Source organism: Pelobates fuscus, chromosome 8, assembly GCF_036172605.1.
Source record: "Pelobates fuscus isolate aPelFus1 chromosome 8, aPelFus1.pri, whole genome shotgun sequence".
Lineage (NCBI taxonomy): Eukaryota > Metazoa > Chordata > Amphibia > Anura > Pelobatidae > Pelobates > Pelobates fuscus.
In genome coordinates, this window is record NC_086324.1 from 101,730,099 (window position 1) to 101,746,543 (window position 16,445).

General features: G+C 44.8%; 1 protein-coding gene across 1 annotated transcript in view; it reads right to left on the minus strand.

Annotated features, from left to right (window-relative positions):
- Positions 1-16,445, minus strand: part of PFKL (phosphofructokinase, liver type) — a 273,062-nt gene that overhangs the window by 105,740 nt on the left and 150,877 nt on the right. The window contains exons 10-11 of the mRNA XM_063430198.1: positions 16,284-16,409; positions 2,629-2,693 (exon numbers count right to left, since the gene is read on the minus strand). Of these exons, the coding sequence (XP_063286268.1) occupies positions 2,629-2,693; positions 16,284-16,409 (191 nt within the window). The remainder of the gene's footprint in view (positions 1-2,628; positions 2,694-16,283; positions 16,410-16,445) is intronic.

Here is a 16,445-nt window from a genome sequence, read left to right on the forward strand (position 1 = left end):
TAGCGGTAATAAGACAGACTGGTTATGGGGACCCTGTTTTGTTGATTGTCTGTGGTAACCTAAGGTAGGTGACCAAATTATCTGTCCGTGAGGTTTCAGAGTATCGTGGTGTTCTATGTACAGTCGTGGGAATTTTGGCAGGTTAACGCCTATGTCTGTTTGGGAGGGCACGGCACTGTTTGTAGAGAGAGTCAGTAAGACCCTCTCGTGTTGGACCTATCGGTGAGTGTATAGGCTGTCGACTTGGCACAATTTGGTCCAGGCTCCGTCGTGTTAATGTAGTGCAGTCTAGTCAGAGGAATTCTCTGTGTCTTGATTGTGTGGTCGGGTTATTACATTTCTCGGGCATGGCTCCGTCTCCAATGGGACTTGTCGTGTGCCCCCGTGGCAGAAAGTTGGTGGTTAAGGCCAGCCTAGTTATCAAAATGAGATGCATGTCCCCTCCCCATGTTACGGGCCCCCCTGCCGGTCCACCATATTCGGGTCATGGCGACCGACAGGGGAGAGCCCCCCTTACCCAGCTAGTCCCATCCTTTCCCAGCCGTACCCCCTGCGGCCCACAGTGCACTCCCAGTGTAGCTAGACCACCTAGCGTTACCGAAACACTCTCCCTTGGGTCAACGTCCCAACATGTCCATAGCATCCTGTAGTGTGAGTCCAAAAAAGGTAAAGGAAAAGTCTCGTCCCTGGGGCAACAGAGTTCCATCCGGCGGTATTCCACAGTGTCCGCTTGGGCATATTAGGGTGCATTACTGGTAGGAGTGTGAAGTCCCAGATGGTTTTAGCCACACTAACCGTCCGTCTGTCGAGCGGGACTATGGTGGGTTCTGCATTCTTGATTGTCTCAGCGTGGTTCCCACCTCGTTGTTCCGTTTCCGTGCCGGGCTGGTCCCTTGAGTTGCCAGGGCTATTTCTGCGGGTGTGGCATGGTGAGCCTGCCGCGGTAGTTGGAGTGTCTTTAGGAACTCCGCTGGGTCTTCCTGTGCCGAGAGGGTCAGGACGGTGTCTCCCCGTTGCACCACCAGAGTGCCCAAAGCACCCCATCTGTAACGGATCCCGTTGTCATGAAGTTCTTTCGTTACGGGCATGAATTTCCACCTCTCTAAAAGGACGTTGAATGGCAGGTCGTCGTATATCTGGACTAGGCAGCCATCCACCTTGATGTCTGGGGTACTCCTCAATCTGGCTAGGATTGCAGATTTGATGGAGACGTCCCTGGTGACAGCGATGACATCGCTGGGCGCATCCGCGGGGGACGTATTCGGACCGCAGATGAAACTGGCACGGCTCCCACTGCGGTCCGCACTCCCAGCGCTTTTGCCACTGCGTTAGCAAAGTCTAGGATAGTGTCTGTTCCCACTCTTTCGGGTATCCCGCGGATCCGTACATTTTTCTTGCGGTGTCGTGCTTCCAGTGAAGTGACTGCACGTGTGAGCCCCTGGATTTGCTGTGTCATTGTCTCTATTTGGGCTCGGGTTTCCATGAGCTCTTGCTCCCTCTTGCCTTCTCTGGATTCCGCTGCGGTTACCCTTGCAGTGAGGCCGTTGACTTCGGTTCGTACGCCAGCCAGGTTGGCCTTCCATACTTCTCTCAGGTGAATTAATAGTTTTTTGATATCACCTTTGGTGGAAGGTGAGGTATACCATATACCCTGCTTAGGGCTCTTGCTGGTGTGAAAGTATCATCTTCCAGAGACTCGTCTGAGTAACTAGTGTCTCGAGACCTCGTGGGCGCCATCTTGGGTTGTTGCGGCCTTTCAAAGGACGCTCGGATGTCTGGTTGTTTAGCGCTCATCGAGTGTGTCAGCTTGCGTTTTTTCGTCCCATTTCTCTCTAGGGGGGTTCTGGATGATGCAGGCTTGTAGTTTGTGTGAAATTTGGTGAATCTCCGTGGCAGTTCACTCCTTATAGCCGTGTGGTTTACCGGAGCTCCACAGCAGCACGTCTGCTCCCTTACTCAGCTAGCCAGGTACACTTTTAACACTTTATTAAAGGGTTACGCCATCCACCATGACCACTTCTACTTTTTGAAGTGGTCATGGTGGGAGGAGTCTATATGTGCAGTGTTTAAGCTTGAATAGTCAATTGTGTGCCGGGGGCTACTTGCACCTCTAGGACATGTGAATTAGCCAGTGGGCTGCCTTATGTCAGTTCTGTACATATTTTATGTCTGTAGTCAGAGCATAATATAAGAGAAAGTGCTTGTCTCCTCACCCTACCTCCCACATTGAATGTAGTCCTCCCTTCTCCCTATGCTAATGTATTTTTACCCTCCTTGCCTTGCTGGCTCAGAGTGCACGTATGCACTCTGAGCCTGTTAAATGGTCATATGAAAAGCTTCTCTAAGAGAAGCCTTTGAATGGACATCAAGTTGACAACATATGAGGGCATGCAGAACAGTGCAGGGAGCTTCACCTGGCACTGTATAAAAGTAAGTAAAAGTCTATTGTAAAATGCTATTTGAGGGAGAGGGGGGAGGTGCATCTAAAGAATAATGCCATTATGGTTGGAGAAACACTTTAATGTATGGTGTAGAATCAGAAAAAAATGCTTCACTTTTGTTAGGTTTTAATATTACATTATTGACAAATACATAATATCTATTGGGTAAGAAGTGATGTAAACTTACCTTCCTCTCAGTTGGATTGCTTCATCAAATTTTTTTTCATCCATAGCTTTTTGCACATCCTTTGTCTGATGATCAAAACAAAACAGTTACATTGATATCTATAATCAAAATGTAAGAAGGATATTGTGTTGCTAAAATCTTAAATACACACACACATATATACATATATATATACCCATATATACATATACATGCACACAATCAGAACCTATAACTTCCGGTTCAACTCACAGGATATCGCTCCCACGTGGTCTCGCTACAGGCCAAGTTCTCCTTGCTCCGGTCCACAGCCCCTCACCGCGGCAGACCTCCATACCTTACCCATGTTGGGGCTTCTCCTCCCGCTGGCTGTTCCTGGCTACAGGTGCCTCAGGCTTGCCCAGACTCCTTGCGCCACCAACTCCTACCTCCACAATGCTTCTGGGTTCCGCTTCCTGGGTCACGAACCGTAAGTTTTCCCGAAAGGGTCTCATACACACCGCATTCGTCTGGCGCACGGCATTCATTCATACGAATCGACTCATTCATACCTTTCTTACCTCTTTGTTCGGTGCTACGCATAATGGTTGGTAGCCGGCAGTTCGGCTGAATTCATCCATACGAATCACTATTACTACCACTACCAACATTACTACCACTATGCCCTCTAGTGGTGATATTCATGATGACACTATTATTCAGTACTATTCTATGTTACAGGTTATGTTACCAGATTCACTTCCACTTATTCTTAGTTTCTACTGCTCCCAATTTGACTCAGCAGGTACGTATTATATCTAGATAAGGTGTTTTCAATCCCTATATGTTTACTATGCCGACTTTCAAATCATCATTTACACCGCAGGGTATGCTACTGTCTTATAGCTATCATACCTATTTTATTGCCTCTCCTTAACTACCAGTAACCCCCCAACTTATCTACGACTTCTGCTATCCCACAACTTACAACCTCTTATCAACCTTATCAACCTTGTCTTATTGTACACATCTGCTATTTCCTATACTGCCCACATATGAGCACTCTGCTAATCTACTCACAATTCTCCTCACAAGTGGCATACACCTGGCTATACTCTCAGGAGGTTACATTATCCCTCATTATGTATGTAATCCTTACATCTCTTATTAGGCTATTGCGGTTCAGCGTAATTTCAATAATCCCGCTTAACCATGCCACTTACATTGTGATACGTACAATTATTACTTCTCATATAGCCCATTATCCTGCTACTCAGCTCTTACGTTATTTCCAGCTTACTAGGGTGTGCTACAACCCTATCATACCACGACCCTCCATGAGCTATGCAGCATGTCACAATTTTTCGGCCCCTCAACTGGGCACTCACATATGGCATAAGATTTACATTTGGCATAAGTTTCATTTGGCATATAGCCTGCCACAACAAAGTCTCTACAAACGGCCCTCACTAGGCCGTCATTCATACGTTACGTATGGCCCACCACAGGCATTCCACTACAACTTCATTTCAGGCCTTCATTTGAGCAATTACATACGATTATGGCCTCATCAGGCCACTCATTTCTTCCTATACCTCCCTCTGTCAGCATACATAACCCCTTCTTATGGAAGGACACACAGTGGGAACTCACACCTAGATACAACATGTTTAATTATTTACCCTATCCACATGTTGATTGTACTAAGGTTATATACATATTTTGTTCCCTTATTATCTCGTTTCTACTATATATACTTGTCGCCCCGTTGTTGATGTCTTAGTCCTTATACACAACACAGGTACGTTGTGCCCTTATCTCTATTAAACACTTACACCATACCGGACACATTCCCATTAGCGTTCACATTGTGTCGTTAGGTTCCTCACTATAAGAATCCATTCTCAAGCTCAACCACACTAGTTGGGCCAGATTCTATATACCTTCCTTAACCCCTTAAGGACCAAACTTCTGGAATAAAAGGGAATCATGACATGTCACATATGTCATGTGTCCTTAAGGGGTTAAATTCATTACGCTCCTTTTCCCCTACAATGCTTAGGGATAGATCAACTGGCTGTAAAGGGAAGTGGTGCTGGCCTTAATTTAGTTTAATGGTTATTCTGTCCTGCGAGGCTAACTCCCATCTCCCATCGTCTATAGGTTTTTAGACAGGGCTTCACCTGGCATAGCCACTCATATTAAAGCTCTTAATTGTCACCGAGAGGCCAACATTCCTGCCACTCCGTTCGGTGGCCTCAGTCCCTCGGCCAAATCCATATCTAGAGCCTCTCAAAGCCACTTGGCAATTAGTAGGCCCTCACCTATCCCTGGTTTAGCCAATTTCTTCACCATTTGGCACTAAGCAAAACGCCAGTTGAAGTAGGGTTAAACTCTCATAGCACAGCTGTTAAATTACACGTTATTTCTAACCTCAAACTACGTCTCATAATTAGGTGCAAGCAGGAGTTTCACCCCTGAGTTCCCTCAACAAACCCTCCACCCCAAACAGATCATATACTCAACCTAAAAATAGGATTCCGCTAGGCCAGTCCCTCGTGATCCTGGACCAGTCCAATTGCTGATGTCCAGACATAAGGTATATAATTTCCTGTCACAACTCAGGAGCAGGATTTATTATTACCAACCCCAAAATTTGCAGACAGCATCTGTTCACCCCTTTATACGATTCACATTAAACTGAATAAGTCATATCTCCCAGAGTTTGAACTAGTAGCCATAGACCCATAGGCGTGCGCAGCCTATTGCATTAGGGTGTGCACCCTCAAGCACAAGCGGCGTGTATATATATATATATATTTTTATATATATATATATGTATGTATATATATACACATATATACACACACACACAAAGCTGTGTGTGTGCTGTGTGAGGGTGCTGTTAGTGTGATGTGTGTGTGCTGGTAGTGTACTATGTGGGTGAGGGTGTTTGTGTGTGCGTGCTTGTGAGGGTGCTGTGAATGTACTGTGTGTCAGGGTGCTGTTTGTGTGTGTGTGTGTGTGTGCACTTGTGAGGGTGCTGTAAATGTACTGTGTGTCAGGGTGCTGTTTGTGTGTGAGGGTACTGGTAGTGTTTTGTGTGTGTGTGTTAGGGTCCTGTTTGTGTTTGTGAGGGTGCTGTGTGTGTGGGTGCTGTATGTGTGTGTGGGTGCTGTATGTGTGTGTGGATGCTGTATGTGTGTGTGGGTGCTGTATGTGTGTGTGGGTGCTGTATGTGTGTGTGGGTGCTGTGTGTCTGTGGGTGCTGTGTGTCTGTGGGTGCTGTGTGTCTGTGGGTGCTGTGTGTCTGTGGGTGCTGTGTGTCTGTGGGTGCTGTGTATGTCTGTGGGTGCTGTGTATGTCTGTGGGTGCTGTGTATGTCTGTGGGTGCTGTGTATGTCTGTGGGTGCTGTGTATGTCTGTGGGTGTGCTGTGTATGTCTGTGGGCGTGCTGTGTATGTCTGTGGGCGTGCTGTGTATGTCTGTGGGCGTGCTGTGTATGTCTGTGGGTGCTGTGTATGTCTGTGGGTGCTGTGTATGTGTGTGGGTGCTGTGTATGTGTGTGGGTGCTGTGTATGTCTGTGTGTGTGCTGTGTGTGTGTGTGTGTGTGTGCTGTGTATGTGTGTGTGTGTGTGTGTGTGTGTGGGTGTGCTGTGTATGTGTGTGGGTGATTGTTGGGGGTGGAGGTGGGGGTACATTATTTAATATCCCCCCTCCCTTCTTACTTTATGTGGGGAGGGGGGATTCTTGTTCCTTGTCCCTGGTGGTCCGGTGGAGGCAGATCAGTTATCCCCCCTCCCTTCTTACCTTATGCCTGGGAGGGGGGATCCTGCTGCTGCTGCTGCCATCCCTGGTGGTCCAGAGGAGAGTGAACTCTAGCCCCGCAGGGCTAGAGTTCACTCACGCGAGATCTGAGCGTTGCCGCGGCAACGCTCAGATCGCGCGAGAGGAACCCGGCGGAGCTGCTGGCAATAGCTCCGCCGGTCCTCTCCTGCCTCCCTCCCTGCATGTGAGCCGGGAGGGGGAGGCTGAGAGCAGAGCCGGCGCTCGGATAGCGCCGGCTCTGCATGAGCCGGCAGGGGGGATCCTGAGATCTCCCCTGCCGGTCTCAATACATAGGCGTGCCGCGGGGATTAGGGTGTGCCCAGGCACACCCCGTGCGCACGCCTATGCATAGACCATACTTCTGTACACGTCTAAAGTTATTCTGACCTTGGTCTATATAAATACGCTATCTCATACGTTCTAACGTCTTTAGGGGCAAATGGACCTCTGTTACAAGACCTATTATGTTCCAGGGATAGGCATACAGCTCTCACAATACATAATGGTATTGCAGTATTGCTTAGGGATTACGCCACATCTGCTCCCTGTTTCTCTGCTACACCAAACCATGAGCTCTATCCTACTTTTCACAGACCATGACTTTTAGAAGTTAACTTCGACAACTGGCCTTTATTGGTTGGAATTTGATTATTATAAAGTATGCTTTTGGCCAAATTATACATGTTAATTTAGTAAGCATGTAAATTTTGTAAGCATGAACTTCAGACGGTAGCTTTTACAGCACGAGAAAACCGTCATCATCCTTTGTCTAATTACTACCCTCTGCATAGTGCCTGGTAGGTTCATTTGATTTCGGGCCCACGATCTGGCCAGCTAAAACCATACGCACAGACGCTTATATTAATTTTCATGTCCATAGGTCGCAACACGATACTATTGCCACCACTATTTATCTCTGCATTGACATCTCGTCCTGACTCACATATCAGGTACTACGCCAGAACTTAGTACCTTTCTAATTTTAGAGTGGTACTGGTCCTAGGTTATGCAGCCCAACTAGGAAAACATTTCTGGTCTTAATCCATAGGTTAGTGGTCCCGCAAGGCCAACACCCATCCTCATACTCTGAGGTATACGTCCCTCGGGCCAAATCATAGTCAGCCGCCTCGCACGGTCGCATAGAGCGGGCCTCACCTGTCACTCCCATTCTATCTTATGCTTTAATTGCCACCGAGAGGCCAACACCCCGCCACAAAGTTTCGATGGCCTCATACTTTCCCCTCGGGCCAACGCATAGGTAGTGCCTTTCAGGCCGCTTGGCAATTAGCAGGGACTCATCTGTCATTTTCACAATGTATAATTGTTTCACCGCTTGGTGTGAAGAAATGACTGTTATTCGGTATTTCTGCATGTTTCCCTTCTATTTCTTCATGTTTCCAGTCGGCAGATGAAACTGCCGAACAAAGACCACCCCCGGGCTCATTTACTTCAAAGCTGGCATAACTTAAACCCTCTACGTGTGCGGCCAGCGTTCGTACTGCCGAACGCCACGTGGCATTGAAAACCGCGGCCATCTTTTTTCATTCAAACAAAGGCAGCGGGACTTGGTCGTCGAGTGTCTGGAACTAAAATCGGACACTCGACTTCCCGAACACCGGTCTCAAACATACGAACGCTGGAACTATATGTACCGATTAGCTAGAAGAGCGCTATTCGGTACGTTTGTGCATACGAATGAGGGGAACAATCGCTGCTAGGAGCCAGGGGAATTCGTTTACTATTTATATTTGTTTTTCTCCCTTTTCTAAAGTGACCGTCAAAACCCCACAAACTTATGGAACTATTTTGGGCAGCCCACCCACGGTGAACCGGTCACAAAGGACTTCCATAGTTTTTGAGAACCCCTGAACCGATCTGGGTGAAATTTGAATATGTTGGTCACCCAGATCGGAGCTATCAGGGGACATAGGATTTGTGGGGATACTCCATGTATAAAGGGGTGTTCCAGAAATTGGGGAAACTGTGAAATTGGGGAAATACATAAAGGGAATCAACACAGTAAAGGAGGAGACTATATTTAAAAGAAGAGAAACTACCACAACAAGAGGACATAGTCTAAAATTAAAGGGACAAAGGTTTAAAAATAATATCAGGAAGTATTACTTTACTAAGAGGGTAGTGGATGCATGGAATAGCCTTCCAGCTGAAGTGGTAGAGGTTAACACAGTAAAGGAGTTTAAGCATGCGTGGGATAGGCATAAGGCTATCCTAACTATAAGATAATGCCAGGGACTAATGAAAGTATTTAGAAAACTGGGCAGACTAGATGGGCCGAATGGTTCTTATCTGCCGTCACATTCTATGTTTCTATGTGATTTTTCTGCCTGGAGATAATTAGGTTATTACTGTATCAGACCTGATTATCCCCAGGGTTAGGGGAGGGAATTATATGTTTGTGCTGGGTGTGTTTTATATTTTTATTGTACAGGATTGGTTAAATGTTGTCCCTCCCTGTGGGATGTCCCCTTGCAGGGGGACTTGCATAAAAGGCTGTGGGTGTGAATAAAGCTCAGTTCTACTTGTATCCCGATTCTTGACTTCGGCTGTTATTTGGAATTCGTATGCTTTACTAAGGGAATTATCTTGTGAAGCTATTGCTATTTCGTATGGATTTTGTTCCTTGGAACTACCGAACGGAGAGCTATCTACACTAGGCTCTGGTGGTTCGGGAGGAAACTACCGAAGGAGATTTAAATACACTTGGTTTCCTTACACTTGGTATCTAGCTAGTCTCACCATTACCCACCCAATTCATTACAGGGTGTTGATTAAGTAACTTTATATTTTTCAGTTATGTCACAAACTCCTGATATCCCTGAAGAACTTTCGCTACCCAGCACGCCCACTAGGCCTGGTTCCCCTGTTCCTGGAACTGATGTTAACAGTCCCTCTTCCCTAAGATCATGGACCATCCCACGTCTCACAGCAGAACTAAGAAGACACTGCATCCCTTTCCCAGCTACTACTAGGAAAGCAGAGTTGTTTAGATTATTAAACACCACTACTGACAACTCCGATGCAGTGGAAGGCCCTAGTGGGACTCAGTTGCCAGCTTTTCACGCTATGATGACGTCACTTATGTCATCCATCGGCACCATCAGCGATAGGCTGGATAAATTGGAGGCAGGTGGTGCTACCCAGACCCTGCAACGCGTAATGTTACCGCTCACCCACTCGCTGATGTTATGCCAGGTAATACTTTAGCATCTATTTCTGTAATTGAATCGATTAACCCCTCGCACATAGTCCCGTCTCACCTTAAAAAGGACATTCTGGAGGGCAAGGACGTCAACCTGGTTTCGTTGCTCAGGACAAGATTGAGTGCACCCTGGCAAGCATTGAACACTACCTGCTACAAGGTTACTGCAACCGGAAGGAACTACAATTGCTGCTGGGGTCGCTCAATTTCGCCATACCACAGGGTAGATTCTTTATTTCCCACCTACTATTCCTATTTCCACAATTCACCTCAGACACTTCACGCATCACGTTAGATTGTCACGCAACCTCTGATTTGCGCATGTGGTTTTTTTCTCACCTATCTTCTCATTTATGTTACTGGACCTTGATATACTTCACCATTGTGTATATATTTTTATCATATAGGAATTATATTACTGTACATTTCCCCATTGTATATAGGGGTAAGTCTGCCTTTCTTAGCACTCCACTAAGAGACACCTATAGTGGTTTGGTCCACCTGGGTTATCTGTTTTCCTTGTATTATACTTTGTGTGTAAAATTTGGGGGTATTTAGACAAGTGTGAGCTGTCAGTTTCATATTACGCTATTCACCTAAGTACTGTATTAAGGCTAGTATTTTCAGAGATTCCCTTACTTATTTCTCTATGCTTACTTTTCAGGTTCAAGTTGACTTATATTAAAGGAACACTATAGTCACCTAAATTACTTTAGCTAAATAAAGCAGTTTTAGTGTATAGATCATTCCCCTGCAATTTCACTGCTCAATTCACTGTAATTTAGGAGTTAAATCACTTTGTTTCGGTTTATGCAGCCCTAGCCACACCTGCCCTGGCTATGATTGACAGAGCCTGCATGGAAAAAAAATGGTTTCACTTTCAAACAGATATAATTTACCTTAAATAATTGTATCTCAATCTCTAAATTGAACTTTGAGCACATACAGGAGGCTCTTGCAGGGTCTAGCAAGCTATTAACATAGCAGGGGATAAGAAAATCTTAATTAAACAAAACTTGCAATAAGGAAAGGAAGTGTTTATCGAAGGCTTTGCAAGTCACATGCAGGGAGGTGTGACTAGGGTTCATAAACAAAGGGATTTAACTCCTAAATGGCAGAGGATTGAGCAGTGAGGCTGCAGGGGCATGTTCTATAAACCAAAACTGCTTCATTAAGCTAAAGTTGTTCAGGTGACTATAGTGTCCCTTTACTGCGTTGTTGTTCAATCAAATCTCTATATATCACTTTCTAGTGAGTAAGGTGTAGATTAAGGGGTTACTCACAGCGTTTAAGGGAGAGTCCTTTTATTACTCTGTATAACATCTACTCCTCTTTTACTATAATTAGGTTTAAACCTCTCTTCCACTATAGTAGTGGTGGAAGTCTCAGGTTCTGTGTTGGGTTGTGACCAATTTCTGACCTAACCAACACGCAAGTGGGTCTCAGGTACGTATTTCCTAAATATTTTCCTTTTAAAGAGGCAGTGCACGCACATGTGCTCAGAGGAGTTCTAAGCAAAAGAGCTCAACACACACACCTTTTGGGGGCGTGGTTATGATAATCACGCCCTCAATCATATAAAAGCCCAGTTTGCCTCCAAATCAGAGCCCTGTTGTGGTTCCTAGTTTCTCTTCAGCGCGTTCCTGTATTATTTTGGCTATTATCTGTGAGTTGACCCGGCTTGCCTTTGACTACTCTAATTTCTGGTTTCCCTGACTCGGCTCGTTCCTCGATTTAGTGTACTTCTGTATTCCTTTGACCTCGGCTTGTTCCTGGCTTTCCTTAGTCCCTGTTAGTCCTGCCATTCTAAGGACCGGTATAGGGGCTTTCTATCCGTCTTTGTTGTTTTGGTGATTTTCACACTGCATATTGGGTATTATCATTACAACTAGCAGCACTCATATGTCTATTTCCCAAAGACATATGGATATGACGCTGAGCATGTGCACTCAACTTCTTTGGTTGACCATGGCGAGGCCTGTTTTCAGTGGAACTTGTCCTGTGAAACCGCTGTATGTTCTTGCCCACCGGGCTGCAGCTCAGTTTCAGGGTCTTGGCAATCTTCTTATAGCCTATGCCATATTTATGTAGAGCAAAAATTCTTTTTTTTTCATATCCTCAGAGAGTTCTTTGCCATGAGGTGTCATGTTGAACTTCCAGTGACCAGTATGAGACAGTGTGAGAGCGATAACACCAAATTTAACACACCTGCTTCCCATTCACACTTGAGAACTTGTAAAACTAATGAGCCATATGACACCGTGGAGGGAAACTGGCTAATTGGGCCCAATTTGGACATTTATGGGTGTACTCACTTTTATTGCCAACGGTTTAGACATTAATGGATGTGTGCTGTATTATTTTGAGGGCGCATCCAATTGGCACTGTTATACAGGTTGTACACTTACTACTTTACATTGTAGCAGAGTGTCATTTCTTCAGTGTTGTCACATGAAAAGATATAATAAAATATTTAGAAAAATATGAGAAGAGTACACATACATACATACATACATATATATACACACACAAATATCCAGACTCTGGCACTCAACCTGCAAGACCTTAATACCAGTCATTGTACCCGGGTGCCTCCCAGCAATAGCATAGAAAAAATGAAGACAGGAGCACTCTCTTGGATTTCCAAAAATATATTATTCAAAAAATCACCACCTCTTCATCAACGTTTCGACCCTTCAGGATATGGATATATATATATATATATATATATATATATATATATATATTTACACACACACACACACGCGCACACACCAATACAAGATAAGAATTTGGCTCCCATTTGGTCCAAATGTAGTTTAACTGGGACATGCTAATGTAGTGGTTCCCAGCCCAGTCCTCAAGTACCCCTCTAACAGTCCAGGATTTAGGGATTACCCAGTTGTGTCTAAGGTGTTTTTAGAAAAAGACTTGATTGGGAACCCCTGTGGTAGTGCATCCCATAGATATTTAATAAGCCATTATACTGTGATCCTTTATCTCAAGGCAGCCTTTCACTAAAAGCAAGGTTTCATTTTCTTAAGCCCTGAGGTTTTTGTCCATGATTATCTTTTTTGTTTTTCTTTATCTTCCTATAGCTGAGGTATGAACGATAACTGTAGTAACTTTAAAAACCCTTGTGTTTTGAGTATATAGTGGAGTATGGACACATAGTATTGTCCCCTCCTCATTTCTTTTTTCTATATACTTCACATAAAGAAGAAAAATATAAAAGGAGTGACATTTTTTTTGCAAAGCTGTATAGTCAGGGCAATTCACAATGACTTATCATCAGAGTAACATGATAAGCATACAAGGAGAAAATGGATTGCCACTTTGAAGGCTATAAGAAGTTTTCCCCATATACAGCACATGGCAGATCACTTCAAACAGGTTTACATGGATGAACGGCAGAAACAAAGATTTGTGAAATATTTAAAGGACACTCTAAGCACCAAATAACGTGCTGTTGCTGTATAAATCATGTTCCTCAGTATCACTACTCCATTATCTACCTCCATGAAAAAGTATTTTTTTTTACAATCAGATTTAAAAAAAAAATAGTGACACTATTTTACAGTGAGTTTACTATAGTAGTTCGTATCTCCTGCTCTATTGTTAATTTAATTTTAGTCACACACAGGAGGCTGCAGCAGAGCACGAGATAAATTCTAAATTTAAAAAAATCTGTGCAATAAGAGAGGTTAAAAATTAGTTTTTTTTTCATGTCACATGTAGGGAGTCTGTGTGAGTCTCAGCAAAGGGAGGTGTGGATAGGACTGCAAAAACAAAGTGATTTAATGCCGAAAAAACAGAAAAGTGAGCAGTGGGACTGCAGGGGTATGATCTATTCTCCAAAACTGCCAGTCATCTTTTCAATCTATATTTCTTTTCAAATCATTTTTATTAAAGTTTTGTATTTCTTTGCAACCACTACATATCATACTGAATTAAATGTGACAACTATTGTGAGACTTTCTCCATTTTAATTCAATATGGTTTTAGAGTATGTGTACCTGTCATGCTACAAACAACTTTAACTACAATAACAGTACACAAAAGTATAATCTATACATTGCGCAAGCCAAATTGCAAGCAAATGTATAGATGGTCTTCAAAATTGTCCCCTCATCTGTCACTTGCCTGCATAAAGAGCACCACAAGCAATAACACATTTACTGTAAATGTATTTATCTATTCACTGGCTTAGCAGTTATCTGTCAAAGTGTACCTGTCCTGAAATGTTCACTTTAATTTTGTGTCTAATATACCACGAGTGCATATATGTGCCACAAATTGGGAATTGTAAGGTACACCTCTGTGGATTTCCATACTCTTTGAGGGTGTACAAGCCCCGCATTTACAATTTTTTAACATTTGTATAAAAACATCATTATTATTATCGACATTTATAAAGCACCAACAGATACCGTAGCGCTTTACAATATTATGAGAGGGGAGATTTAACTATAAATAGGACAATTGCAAGAAAACTTACAGGAACAATAGGTTGAAGAGGACCCTGCTCTAACGAGATTACAGTCTATAGTAATATATAATAAATTAGGTCAGTAACACGGCCTTAAGAAAGACAGATGATCTGGGGACAAATACCCCGAAAATCTGAGTAAATACCGGCAAAACGGCGCATTGCAGGCAGGAGAAACCCGGGGGTATCCAAAGACCCCAAACAAGCGACGAACACCCCTCGGGAACCCTCCAAAGCCACTGGGGCCTACTCGAGACCGAACCGAGGTGAGGCGGCCGCTCACCCCGACAGCAACGACGCACGTAGCCCCTCGGTCACACCTGCATCCAACCCCCTCCCCCCCCCCCTATGGACCGGCGGGGGATATCCCGGTCCCCCCAGGGTAACAGGGGCAGCCCAGCACAGCCCCACCGCAACACTGAAACTGAGCCTGTACCAGAGAGGGGCAATCCGACGCACGAGGCCCTCAAGATGGCAGTGACTGGGGACGCTTACCATATCGCAGCAGACACGGAGCTCCGACTGGCCGCAATATTCAACTCCTTCTGGGAGAAACTGGCAGCCTGCATGCGACCACCTCACCTGACGACCCAAACAAAGGGCAAGCTACCTAGCCCAGTCCGGGTGACCGCACGGCGGAACTCCGACACTCTCACGGGCTCCAGGCGCCCGAAAGGCCGGCGCCGCAAGAGCGCCATCACTACCTATGCGCCACCTGCACGGTACAAAGCCTGTGGCGAAAGGAGGTTGGAGAATTCTCTTCAGGGCACATTACTGACCCGATCTCTGGATTCAAGCACTACTGGCCCTCCCGGGCAGAGAGCAACAGGGGGAACACCCCACAGGTGCCGACCACACTGGCGGAGGGCAGTCAAACGAAAGCCACAACGACCCAAGATTAAGGCCCGCCGCACTATCCCAAGAGGGACGACCCTGGGCCACAAAGGAACCCGGGCTCGTGGTAAATGGGCACCAGCTCTACTACAGCTCCGGGGCAGAAGAGTAAACCTGCATCCACGACTCCACGAGGTCTCCCCAGAGAGCGCCAGTGCTCATGGCTCGCTTCAGCTACACACCGACAAGCACGGGAGATGGAGGAGTCGTTTGCCTCACACACACGGCGCCACGAAGCACAACATGCTATACGCTGGCCCACAGAGCAGACCGACAATGGGTATCGGATGAAGCCCGGACTACAGGTTGTCCGCCCATGCTAGACTGAAACCCTATAACAAGAAGGGGCACCAACTTGGGACTTTACAAGTTCTTTTCACCCTAGCTAAGCCACTTTGACCTAATCTGTGCCATGGGACCATCACCCCCTTTTATTTTACATTTTAAGTGACGCTGAACTGCGTCTTACCTGTGACAAATCGTTATATAGCATAGTCAGAGGTTCTCAGCTAAACCAGCATGTTTACTATATCTAGAAATGAGACAGATTACCAGGAATCTAGGCACCATCTGTATATTTCCAATCTTATAGTACGCATTAACCTTGTTACTTCATCTTATCTACTTTAATGTTTTATCTCTTAGTGCAAGTTGTCTCTAAAATTTTATTTTGCCATACAAGTAAGGTCCTCGGACCAGCGACACTGCCGCATATGAGCGCTAAACTCAGCGACTTGTGTTAATGTATTCTCTGAGCAATTAGATTTATCTGCTGTGATTGAGCTATACCCAGATGTGTCTAACCGGTCCATATTAACCTACGAAGGGTACCTCTCACTCAATCTTTATTTGACAAAACGTTGAGCATCATAGGTTCAGGATTGCTTAAGACAGGCGTATAAATACACATAATGTACCTTCTGGAAGCAGATACCTAGACCGTTTATCCCGCGTTTAATTGTACTTTCTCGCTGATTATGTTTTCTCATTTGGTTTACGTTAGTTTAATTAATTTAACTCTTGATGATTCAATCGCTTAGTGAAAACCACCTTTATAACTGTTACTTTATGCGTGCTATTAACCTGTTGAAAAGCTTGCTTAATATAAAATATAAAATGAGGCTGTCATTCGAAGGAGATGTACTACTGTGTTAAAGCGATCCCACTCTGTACAAATACTGTGCATCCCCTCTTCTTTATTCTGTACCCCATTTAATTCCTGCCTCAATAAAAGAAAGATTGACAAAAGAAAGACAGATGCTTACCACTTGAACACATTCCATCAATGGCAGGCGAACAGACTGGTTTCCAGACAAGCTTACGACACAAGCTGGTGTTTCAGGTGTGGCCTCCATCAACGCAATAACAGCTTCCATACCCATTTTACTACTCTGTTGGAATTAAAATAGAGTAATAAATATATGATA